At 33.2% G+C, this 13,118-nt stretch overlaps 1 protein-coding gene across 2 annotated transcripts; it reads right to left on the bottom strand.

Moving 5' to 3' along the window:
• Window positions 1-690: 690 nt before the first annotated feature.
• On the bottom strand, window positions 691-7,230 carry LOC131643454 (cyclin-T1-3-like). Of its 2 annotated transcripts, XM_058913670.1 has the most exons (7): window positions 7,016-7,230; window positions 5,923-6,523; window positions 5,704-5,785; window positions 5,363-5,497; window positions 4,862-5,037; window positions 1,379-1,524; window positions 691-984 (listed from the first exon to the last, which is right to left on the bottom strand). In XM_058913670.1, the coding sequence occupies exons 2-7, from the start codon at window positions 6,516-6,518 to the stop codon at window positions 953-955; spliced, it is 1,167 nt and encodes a 388-aa protein (XP_058769653.1). In that variant the 5' UTR covers window positions 6,519-6,523; window positions 7,016-7,230; the 3' UTR covers window positions 691-952. The 2 variants fall into 2 exon arrangements, with proteins under 2 accessions (XP_058769653.1, XP_058769654.1); XM_058913671.1 differs by lacking the exons at window positions 691-984; window positions 1,379-1,524 and adding an exon at window positions 4,095-4,436.
• Window positions 7,231-13,118: the final 5,888 nt, after the last annotated feature.

The raw sequence follows: 13,118 nt of genomic DNA, 5'->3' as shown, positions 1-13,118 counted from the left end.
AGATTTCACGTGTTCTGATTAATGTAATCTATGCTCATGCTCTTAAATTTTACAACCCTCACTTATTTAGCAAAGAGAAATGTCAGTGTTTTCAAATAATTTTCCTGGCTAACATTTGTGTTTACATTAAAAGAGGAAAAATAAATCTAAGAACTTTCAACAATAAAAAATCATCTCTTTCAATAAATCTTCTCTCACTATTGCTGAAACATATTAGTAGTAGTTTTTATAAGCTATCTTAAAGACCTTATAAAAATAATTTTAAAATAATTTATGAAAAATATATTATCTGTTTTGATAAGACCATTTAAATAGATATCTAATATTATGACTTCTATTACATTTCAGTCTAGACACTCCTTATGAAATGCTTGAGGGGGCTTCCCTTTTTAAATATATATTTACTTCACTTTTTCAAATAAATAAAATCAGAGAAAAAAAAAAACTATATCCAACCCTCATGAAAATAAAGTGTTCAACAACTAAAAGGGTGTTGTTGTCAGCATAAAATTTCTGATTCTTATAGGAAAAATCATTGAAAAATACACTTGAGGGAATCCTTTCCCAAAGAATACCCCTAGATTCAACAAATCATGCCAATGATCATGGTCAAAGTTTCGAATTATTTCCAATGATGTCAAGACAATCAGAAAAAAAATTATTTATCTTCTTTCCAATGAAGCCAAGACAGAAAAAATGTATTTATCTTATTTCCAATGAACGCAAGACAAATAAAAAATTTAAATCCAAGCCAGATAATGGCATATTCGAAGTTTTAAATTATTTTATGTGCATGCACGAGTAGGGTCTAAACTCCAAAGTAAACCCGAAATTTAACAGATACCAAACTCTGGAAACAACACAGCTGATCTGTGATTCTATTTCTTAAGTATGTGAAGTATTTTAAAATCTACTTTACTGAGAACTATGGTATAACATTTCTATTATCCTTCTAGAAGAGCTCCATTAATTGCTGTGAAACATCTGCAACAATGAGAGAATCGATATCACTTGTCAGGAACTAATAATAAAAGCATGCTATTAAGTTCAGTAACAAACTTTCAAGACACTTCCCTTACAAGGTCCCAAAACTATAACTTAAAACTAGGACCAGTTTCCAAGTTATGAATGAATACTATACAAACTTTAGAAGATTTAATAAAATATAAACACCTTATCAACATTTTCGAAAAAAACAATTTGTTAAACTGGTAGCTGATATTTTTCCTGTGCAAGATTTTTTCCTAGCAAAATAGTTTTTTTCTAAATCATAGCAACGTGCAATTTATTTATCTACTGCTACTTAATCGACCATTTCAAAATAGAGTCGTAAGTAAAACACTGCTACTTGATAAACTATAATAAACAATTACAGTACCTTGAAGAATAGATGGGGTTGCCTGAAACTCTTGCCAGATATTCTGATAAGCAGAAAGGTCCATGTTCAGAAACTTGGCAGCAAGGTATGCAGCTCCAGCAGCAATTTGATCAGGTTTAAATTGAAGCCATAGAGAGCTCCGAAGCCTGCAACAAAAATCAGCTTCAGCAAGGTACACACCAATACCGCTAGCATTGCTTATCACAGACAGAGACAATGATACAAACATAAATACTCAAACTAACCATCCAAGGCAACACTAAAAGAAGATTCTCGAACAACTTAAGCATATGTTGCAACCATGGCTTATCACGTCAGCTATCATATCATAATAAGCAGTAACATGAACTAAAAAATACAAGTAGTATTCAACATTCATACCATGTTCCTTACCAACTCTAATAGCAGCAACTCATGAAGATTACTATGCCAAGAATTTGAGTAGCATTGTTGATAAGAGTACCAAACTATAGCACTATCATACACATATTTAGAGAACTTATCAGACTTCAAGACCCAACTCTGCTGTGGGAGGCACTAAACTCCAGAAATTTATGCAATGAAAATATTAAAGCATGCATAAGAGCTGCTCATTCCAAACTAATGAACTTTCAAAGCTAATGCCAAAGCCACCTCTTGTCAACATATTGTCTTGGAGAGCCTTTCTACCATGTACATTGGGATACTTACAATGAATGCAAATTATTCCACCCACTACAGCATATATCAAAAAACCCAACCACTGGCAGATGCAAATTGAAATTATAAATATCATTACACAATATAGAGCCTCTGAAAAAAAGGAATAGGAGTAAAATTGAATTGTCTTTACCCAAAAAAATATTAAAATAAAAAAGCCTCTTGATGAAAGACACAAGGACATACAGTCACGCATCCTACCACTTTTATCAGACTCATTAGGGGGGGGTTCTTTTTGTGACATGAAGGTGCAAGGGGAATAGAATTTGAGGCAGCAGAACACCACCACAAGAAAACCTTCTGATCTGAAATCAGGGGAGGTACAAGCTGAGCTAAAAACAACAATTTACAGCCATCTAAGATACAGACAGTCCCTTTTGAGGTGGAAAAGCGGTTAAATAGAACAGAAAATAAAAAGTTTCCCTTTTTTACCACCCTCCTCCTTATCATTCAAAGCTAACAGGGGGATTCATTGAAGGTCCAATAGGAGAAGAGAAAGATAAAAAGAAAAAGGGTAGCTATTCACAACATAGTAGCACCTGTGCAGGACTCTCTTGAGCAATATAGTCATTTACTGTCTATATTGCCAAGACAAGAATAAGAGAATAAGAGGCCACAGTTCACAACCCTTCCAACAAAGAAAACCATAAAGTCAATGCCCATTTTGAGTATTTGAACTCAAAAGGAAGCAAACTCGCTTTTTATGCATAGCCTATTCAACTTAGCAGACCCTCAATACAAATGGATATCAGTGTGGTACCACCAGTATTGATGTTTCATGTAGATGCCAAGTTATTTGAAGTATAATACAGGTCAGCCACTAAATGCCAAATGATGAGAAGACGAAAGTAAAATAAAATGGGAGCCAGCTCCATGTTAATGGTTGAATTTTCAAGATATGCATCATATATTGGGGAAGATAATTGAATAATATAAACTGGCTACAACATTTCTGGACAGAATGGCATAAATTCAATTGCAAATGCATTTCCTGAAAAAATTGTTATAAAATGCATTTTCTGAAAAAATAGCACACATTAGATATTGATACAACCAGATTTTCTTTTGGAAACAGACGCACAATTGTACTCATAAAATAATTTGAGCAAGTTCTAAAACTAAGAAGAAGACAACAATGCATAACATTAAGGATAATATCATCCTACAATTACAGGAAACTACCAAGACAAAAACCATTGATTGATAGTGCCAAGCATCTAATCTTTCAGACATCTCTCTACCTTTAAAAAAAACACATATATTTAACCTATTGCATTTTTATTTTCAACAGCATCCAAAATATTGGCTTCAAACAGAGGATGACCTAATTAAAAACATGGACAATAATGCCCAACTATTAAGAATGAATCCCAAGTAATGTTAAAAGTTAAAAAAGAATTCATTGCTAAGTGAAAGTAAGTCAGACTGTTCAATTCTTCAATTCCCAATACAAACTTAATAACTAGATGTGTGTGAATGAACAAAGAAACAACTATTTGAACAGATGGAAAGTGTAGGAGATGGCATAACAGGACCAACTGAACAGAGAAAAAAAAAAGATCCAAATTGTTCAAAACACCAAATCAGCTGTTTTGCCGAGGAACAATTTTCTCCAAGTCAATTTATTGACCAAAGAAGAAAGATTCCTTCAAAAATTTTTAGAAAAGAAAAACACAAACACATCAGGCAGTATAGGGTCTAACTTTTTGTTATATAAAAATCATTCCAGAAGCAGAATAAAAATCCATTTTCCTTTATATTTGTGTTGTCAAATAGTGGTGCTATAGCGTAGCGGAATTTGAACAAATCACTGTTGTTCCGCAACAAGCTATGTTGTACAAAGTATTGTAAAACAGCAGCACTATATAGCACTGTAGCAAAGCAGAATTTGAACCAGGTGGTTATTTTCAGCTATTCTTTGATTCACATCATAAATTGGCTCTAGTGGAAAGGGACCGATTTAGATTTATGAGTTATGACTAACAAACACTTGTTCAGGAAAACAAGATTCAGACCATATTTGAAATCAGACTATTCGCTTCTTTTTGTTGGCTTGAAACATATTACTTAGATCATCTTCTTTTCATCCAGGTCACTAAAGATTAACGATGGCCCATTTGGCCAATGGTGACCAGCACAGACTACAACACAATGAGGGTTTGACAGAAAATGTGTTAGGGGCATAGGGCTCTTGGTTATAGCCCAAAGAAAAAGCAATAGGGTCATTTATTCATGGTAAATCAATCCATTAGACATCAGCAGTTCAACTTCAGATGTAAAACAAAACTTTCCAAGAACAGCATATCAATCCACCAGCTAAGAATATCATACAGGCCAGCATGATATTCTTGTCAAGATCCTGCAAATTATATGCATGCCAAAACAATCAATATCCCATGACAAATAGCTACACAGTGAAGTTGGGCTAATGAAAATTATTGTGAATCAACATTATTTTGGACCAATATTTAGGACGGACACCGAGGTATCTTCCTCAGCGACAAGAACTCCACACCTCAAGACATTCTAATTTCTTGATATTTATCACTCAGTGCCCCGAGTTCTGTTTCCTAGACTAGTAATTTTTTCATTCGAGTCACTTGTTAGATAAAGGGCTAGTCAGAACCAATAAAAGGGATACCTGAAGAGGACACCATCAACAGCTCAGAACATCACATACAAGTTTCATTTGAGTGGAACTAGTTTTACCCTTGAGACGATCGATATAAACAAGCACTACTACTGCAATCATAAAGGTGTAAGCTTTAAAATACGAAAACTCACCCTTCACTGACCAAGTTTAAGGCCATATTCACCAAAACGGTCCTTGAAAGACCAAATTTGTTAAGAACGGATGTAAGAGGTGCATAAGGGTGTCGCACATTGAGTTCAAAGTTGAGCGTTGTGAGTATCAATGTTTCAGCCTCAAGCACCCGTTCACGATACTGTTCAAACCAATCCTGTGGAAAACTCAAATCAAGTCAATATAAACGAAAATTACAACCAAAGTTTGACGAGTACCAATCAATAATAGAGGCATAAGAATAACGGATCAATCAAAAAGAAATGTTAACTTATTTAAACTGACATTATATTCAACAGATAATACCCATTTCGAAGTTTACGGTGATTCAGCATAAATATTCATGGGTAATTTCAAAAACATAACCATATTCCACTCAGAGATTAATAGAGGCTATAACACAGTGATTTTTTTTGCATGCCTTCCATGGACAACATAGTACAACAGAGGAAAGAATTTAAGGTAGTTTGAAGTATACTCACAACAGGAAACCAGTAGGATAAGAAAGCAAATTCTTGTCTGTGTAAGATTTCACTGGATGTTCTCAATATGCTATTCAAAGGGCATGGAGATTCTTCTGACTTCCCAGAAAGAAAAAGAGCAGCAGTAGCTATCAACTGCAATAGAGATCAAATTTAATAAAAACACAACTTAATTGAAATAAAATATCAAGCACCAACATCTTCATAAACATGAGCAACAAATTTTCTTTGAATTCCTAGTAGCAGAACAAATTGCACACGTGTTGTAGTTCTATTTAAACATTCAGTAATATGAAAAAGTAAAAGATGAATTTAGAACTGGGGCATTATTAAAAACTCACAAATCTGTCATGGCAAGCATGCGATTGTCGAACAAAAAAACGGTGGCACAGAACCATGGATGTCCCGATGGTAGTTTGTGGCCTGTAAACAAACAATATACAATTTTAGTTGGTACAATAAATGAAACTAATCGAAAAACCAACATCATATAAGAATATAAACAGTATAATTCTCCAAAAAAAAGATTATTTCCATGTGACTAGCAATGTGTGTCTTACAGCTCAAGCCTTGTCCCGAGATTCTGAAGGAAGGCACAATAAGAATACCGCAAGTGTGCTTCATGGCGCACATCAATACCATCTTTTCTTGATGGAGAGTTTCTATCAATATCATCCCTAGACATAAAGACAGGTGTATCATCATCAAATATGGAGAAACCAGGTTTAACGCTAGCTGAGGTATAAGCATTGGATCTTGTAGGATGAGCTTGAAAACACCGGGATGAAGGGACATTGTCATAGACAGTAGCTGGCAGATTGAACTTCTGGCTTTCTACCCCAACAGGAGCAGAAAATTTTCTTTTCTTCTGAGAAGATGGAACAACATCAGCATAATTAGCATAGTCTGCATTGCCACCATAGTGCCCAAAATTGGTCTGGTTGTCATAGTAATGGTTCCCAAAATTGGTCTGGTTGTCATAGTAATGGTTCCCAAAATTGATCTGGTTGTCATAATAATTGTTATAATTCCTCTGATCATAATGGTTTCTGCTTCTTTTCCTATCAGTGTTGCCAGTGTTGTTTCCATCATAGGTGGGCCAATAGCCACCATTTAAATTACGATCTTCAGCTTGATAATTCCGCACAAAAGCCATAATTCCTGCAACAAAATTATACATACAATTAAATACATTGATAATCTCATCAAGACAAAGTTAAGGAAAACAGACATCACAAGCAACTTGTTTTGTTCCTTTCAAATTATGTTCATATGATGCTTAAAATACCAGCACATTACAATTTAACCACATGCACTCCATCAACCAATGATCAATTATAAGAAGAAGAAAAAAAACAACAAATTCATGATACAACTAGTTCAATTAATATTTCACAAGAACCATGTTTTGATATATCAATTAATAAACCATCCACCTGATGAAAAAAAATCACAATTTCAGCATGAATTATAACATCTGATTCCAGAACGATCCATAAAACAAACAGATAATTCAAATACTAATTTTTCTAATTTCTAAGAATTTGAAGGTGCAAATTCAAACAAGAAAACCTGGCAAACGTGAATTATGAAACTAAACAACCAGAAAATTCAAATAAAGTTGTTCTATGATAACAGAATTTGAAGGAATACCTGAGGAAGACGCGCAGCAGATCTGAGAAATTGGTTGGGATCGGTGATTGGATTGGGGGAAAGAAATTAGGGTTTTGAAAAAGAAGGGGTAGCTTGTATTTGAAGGTGAGAAAAAGGAAAGAAAAGTTGGATTAATCAAACGGCAAGGTTCATCCACATTTTAAAACTTGGGTTGGGTTGGTAATTGATTATCAAGCCCACCATTTATGAACCTCTTGTTTTACCAACTGGTTTATTTTGATTATAAATAGAAATATATAAAATTACATAAATGATAAATCTTCATGAGATATCATGAGAAACAAATCTCATCTTAGGATGATTCATAATTGTTGAGACTTTTGAAAGTTTTATTGTTTATAAATGATATAATTGTTGCAATGAAATTGAATTTCTAATATTAGAGTCATCTAGGATGATTTAATAATAAAGTCAGAAATTGATAAATTTGAAATAACGTTTAGTCGAATTGTATGTGAAGAAGACACGGAGATGATACTTAATAGTATGGAAATTAAGATTGTCTCATACTAGATACCTGGAGCTTCCAGACATATTTGGTAGGTTTAAGAATGCGATTTTTTTCTTTGTAATTGACCGGATGTGGAAGAAGTTAAAAAGAAGGAAGAAAAATTTGTATCTCAAGAGTAAAGAAATAGACTCTTATCGAAGTAGTTGCACAACCAGCTTCGAGTTATATTACGAGTTGTTATAAACTGCTAGAGGGGTGTTGTAATGTAAAGCAAATTAGACAAGCTAGATTTTGGTGGGGATTCAAGGATAGGGAAAGGAAAATCTATCGGATGAATTGGAATATATTGCTTAAAGCTAAGAATAGATGGGGTGGCTTCAAAGAAATCAGTGAATTCAATAAAGCTTTACTAGGGAAACATGGGTGGAGACTTTTTAAGTAAGAACGTACTTTGATGGAGAAGAATTTTAAGGCAAGATGTTGCCTAAGGAGAGATTTCATGAATGTAGAGGTTGACTTCACACCTAGTTATACTTAGGGGAGCATTTATGAGTGCCGATGAAATTTTATCTCATGATTGTAGGTGGAGGATTGGTAATGGGGAAAAGTTAGGATATGGAAAAATAAGTGGCTGCCATCTTAGGCGGGATTAAATGTGTTGAGTAATGTTACAATGCTAGACCATAATGTCTTTATTATAGAGCTAATCGACTCAGGCATTAAATAATGGAGGAGATCATTCATTTTCCCTGATTTCAAACATTTTCAAGTTAAATAAATTGTGAGTATCCCGTTATCATTTATACAACCTAAAAATATATTGATTGATGTGGATGAGTGAGAATAGTGGGAGTACACTATGAAATCAGTTTATCACTTGCTTGGAGAATGTAGGAGTAGAGAGCATACATGACCATCCACAACAAATGAGGATCAATGCTGGAAATAAATTTGGAATGTCAATCTTGGAAACTCCATCTGAAATTTTTTATAGAGGCTAGCTAGATTAATCCTCTCAACTCTGCATAACATGAGAAAAAAAGGTTTGCATAGTTGTTATTATATTGGATTAACTTATTTTTATCGCCAAAAGATTAAGGAAGATGTCACGTAAGTCATTAAGACATTTTGGCTCCATTATCCACTAGTGCGTTATTTTGGGAAAGATTTAGTTTGATTTTCGATTATGCACAGTCTTTTGGGAACGAATCATATGTAGATCATATGTTATTTCGTACCATTATCTATATGATTTATTTTGGAAATATTTATTTTGTTCCAGAATCTACATAATTTATTTTGGAAAAAAAATTCCTTTTGTTCAAGATTGGATATGATTTGGATTTTTTGTGAAAACCTAATGGGCGAGTCAGCCAAATTGACTCTATAAAAAAAGGAAACATGTGTTCATCACATGGACTTATAGTGGATGTTTTGCTGACTAAGAATCAAAGGATGTCTTGGTTGCGTTCAACTTTATTCTATGTTATTTTCTAACATTTTTTGAGAAATAAAATTGTGACTTTATTTTGTGAAGTTTATCACGTTCTTATTGCTAAAGACTTACAAATACTTGGGAGAGTGTTTGAGAGAAAATGAGGGGGTCTTAAATTCAAGGGGAGCATGAGTTGAAATCCACATGCAATATTAGGAAAAGGGCTTCGGACTAGGGATTGTTTAGATAAGAACATCTTCTTCTATTGATTACTTATTAGTGGATTTCCTTTCCTCTAGACTAATTCCTTCTAGACGTAGATGACAATTGAACTGAACTAGATTAATAATTTCTTATATATTTTATTTATTAATTTTTTAATTGTTTATCTATTATTTCAGACCATCTTATCTCACACATTGATTCAACATTATGAGTGACATCTTCTCTTTGATCAAACATAATTTTCAACATTGATGTTAGGTTTCTTATGTGTCACTCAAAGGAAGAAACAGAAAAATGTTTATTCGTGTACTGTCAAAATGCAAAAATGGTATGGATTATATCACTCTTGGGAGCCCATGTACCAACTGAGTTAAACTTGCATTCTTGGCTCAAAAGGTGGTTGAATTTTAAAGAGTGTTTAAAGGATCAATTGTTTTGTGTAATTTTGTGGGAACTTTGGAATGAGAGAAATCAAATTCTCTTAAAAAATAGAGTTGTAAAGCCCATTAGAGGTAGTCAAAAGTGTTGGGAAATTTGTCATGAATTTGAGCAAGGCCAACCAAACACCACAAGATCAGGGGAGGCTCAATGATCAAAGGGAGAGAATAAACCTATAGATCATTGAGTTCATAGCTAAAGTTAATGTATATTGTGATATGGATGATTTCACATCCTGACGTCATATTTTAATGAGAGCTTTCAAGAAAGAGTTTGTTACTACTGACTTGAGTCTAGATAAAGCTCTAGGAATATGATGGTGTCTCTAATTAGAGATACAAAATAAACAAACATATTAAGGTCCAAACAGATGCTTTGATGATTATGGATTGCTTGGAAGGAAATGAAGAGCTCTTCTAAGAAATTCTAGGTATGGCCTAATTGTTTCATTAGTAGGCAATTTAATGTTAAGCTCACAGTTTAGCAAAAGATATAGGAACTAAAGTTTGGGTGAAGTTTTTCCCATAACTATTTTTTTTTTCAATTGTATTCCTCTTGTTTTAACCTAATGAGACCGTTCTTCAATTTTATATGATAAAAAGTTAGAAATATTTTATTGTTTCAATAAACATGTGATTTTTTACTATTATGTGTCATTAATATATCTTATAGGAAACTAATTCTCTCAAATGTGATTTACACGTAAGAGAATGTGATTTGTGACTATTATGTATCATTACTATCTTATTGACTAATATGTGATATATGAAATTGGTTCTCTCATGTGTGTTACACACTTAAGAAAGTTTGATTTGTTACTATTATGTATCATTAACATCTATTATTGATTAATATATTATATAGGGAGTCGATTTCCTCATGTGTGATATACATAAAACAGAGTAATTTGCAATCTTTCATCATTTGAAAAAAAGATATAAACACCTAAAAAAATACATATTTGATAAGTTTGATTTGAAATATTTTATTTAAATTGAGAATCAAGGTCAAATGTAGTTTTATACAATACACTTCTCAATTCAACAAGACGTTTTTTCAAATGACAAAATTGTGACGTGTTCCCCGCCTAACACAAACAATAGACATCTTAAATAAAATGTTAGATTTTTCTTTATTTTTCTCTTCTTTCATCCCCTTATCTAAAAGTATCTCATTTCTCTTTCAGAATATTTTTTTTTGAATTCTTTCAATTTTATGACATAGTTTATTTCAATGTTGTGTTGTATTATTTTTTTGTCATAATTGAATAATTTTGATGTAAAAACTAACATTTTGATAATGTTGACATTTAGTATCAAAATAAGTTTGATACTAATATATCTAAGCTAACATCATGACACATCTACCAGAACACTAGGAAACATTGAAAATTATTATTATTTATTGTAACTAAGCTAACATCAATGACATATCTACCAGAACAGTAAGAAATATTGAAAACTATTATTATTCATTATAACTACAACATAAAAAGATTAAAAATATAGAGATGTTGCATATTATCTCAAATTCATGGAGTTAAATCTTAAGGGTCATGCTAACGAGTGCCCCAGGGGCACTCTTTAAACATTCCAAATAAAGAAAATATTCTTTAAAAAACTTCACCATTTCAATTTTCGCTGCATTAATTAGGCATATTTCCAAGAAAAACTTACTTTTTTAAGCTCTTAAAGAGTGGCCCTGGGGCACTCGTTAGCATTTCCCAAATCTTAAATACTTACTTTGAAAAAAACTTTAAAGTTATTAAAGACTAGTGACTTACTTGGTACTTGATGGGGAGTAATGATTAAAAGATAGACATCAAACTTGGCATATTTTATCAACTTTTGCCCTTAACTCGTTGAGTTGATGATGTTGTCTCCCTTTGTTTTAGGCTAGGTCTACCAATTTGCTTTTGCTTAACCCTTTTGTCTTCGGTTTGGATGAAAATCTTTTGTTTGTTAGTTAAAAGTCAATAATCCTTTGGCACGACTTGAAGAATTTCTTGGAGCTGATTCAAGAGAAAGACATGTGAAAAATTGGTAATAGTAGATATGTTTAATTTTTGCATCATAATTGACTTGAATATATAATCAAAGATTGAATTCATGACATTTCTTTTAACATATAATATCTCCAAAAAGCTACCTTGTTTCATATGGTCCATAATAGCATATGGAACTTTGCCGAATCATTCAAGAAACTTGCTCCCGATATTACCTCAGACATCCTGGATATTACTCTTCCTATTTCAACAACTGATGACGACTTTCTTAACTGGAGTAGAACAAATAATGGTATCATCACCTTCAAACATGTATATGATTGTCATATTTATACTCATATTGAACTCAATTTGACCAAATTTATATGGAAACCTTTCATTTTATAAGCCACATCTCTCATATCCCAGGGGATCTTCAATAATGGCATAGCTATAGATGATAACCTTAGGAAATGTGGCCGCACTCTTGTTTCTTTTTGCCCTATGTGTACTAAATCCTTTGACACTCCTCAACGCATATTTCTCGGCTAAAAATAACATAAAACATTGGATGTTGCTTCCAATAATTGTTGGAATGGCTCCTAACACTACTACCTTTAAGAAACTCGTTAGCATATGCAATAAAGGCTGGAGCTCCCAATTGAAGAACCATATTATCACGAATATTACCTTCATTCTTTGGATTATTTGGTACACAAGGAAAAAAAATTCTATAATGATGAACCCCCCCCCCCCCACCTTAAAGCTTACATTAAGTTAGAAGCTTTTCCAAGGGCCATATGTTTTCCTTCATCCATGAGTTCTCTATATTTAACATGCAAAACTTACGAGTGCAATGCTTTCCATCAATTATGCTCGATTGAGAGGTTGAATTCATGCTTTGATTAAATGTGATTCACTCCTCACGTTCCAAGTTTTCACTAACATTAACATATTGTGGCGGTAATAGTTGTGTTTACCGTCTAACTAATGTTGACTAATTTGTGGATGGACAAACTTGGCGGGATACACTACCTTCTTTTGAAATGGACGGATCTATTACAGACATATTCTATTTTGCTTGTTATCATTTCTGCTAAATTTTTTTGTTTGATTTTGGTATATGCCTTAGGGATGAAAAACGGGGATGCCTTCCCCCATTTAAGCCCACACCACAAAAGCCCGAAAAAATCGAGGTAGACATTGTTCAAGGTGTGCGTCTAAAACATTGGCTTGCATTGAGAAAAATGAGGATGAGGGTGAGCATGATGGCTTTGCACCCTTAAAGACTAAAAGTTATACAAATTTATGTTAATGCTCGCGCACGTAAAAAATGGGGATGGGATGGAGCAACGAGCAACCATATTAGAGGATGTGAGCATATAACCTTGACTCGACCCACTCAAAAATGCGGACAAACGGGCATGCTTGTTAGGCCATACCTGTTTTTCCACCCATATCATGTCCCCATCCTTTTTTGGGTTCCATTTTCATATTTATGCATTCTTAAAGTTATAGAGCCATTAAGCTCTTCTTCAATTTATAAAAA

This window comes from Vicia villosa, linkage group LG1 (genome assembly GCF_029867415.1).
Source record: "Vicia villosa cultivar HV-30 ecotype Madison, WI linkage group LG1, Vvil1.0, whole genome shotgun sequence".
Taxonomy (NCBI): Eukaryota; Viridiplantae; Streptophyta; class Magnoliopsida; order Fabales; family Fabaceae; genus Vicia; species Vicia villosa.
The sequence above is the reverse complement of the archived record's forward strand: the minus strand, read 5'-3'. Positions and strand labels throughout refer to the sequence as shown.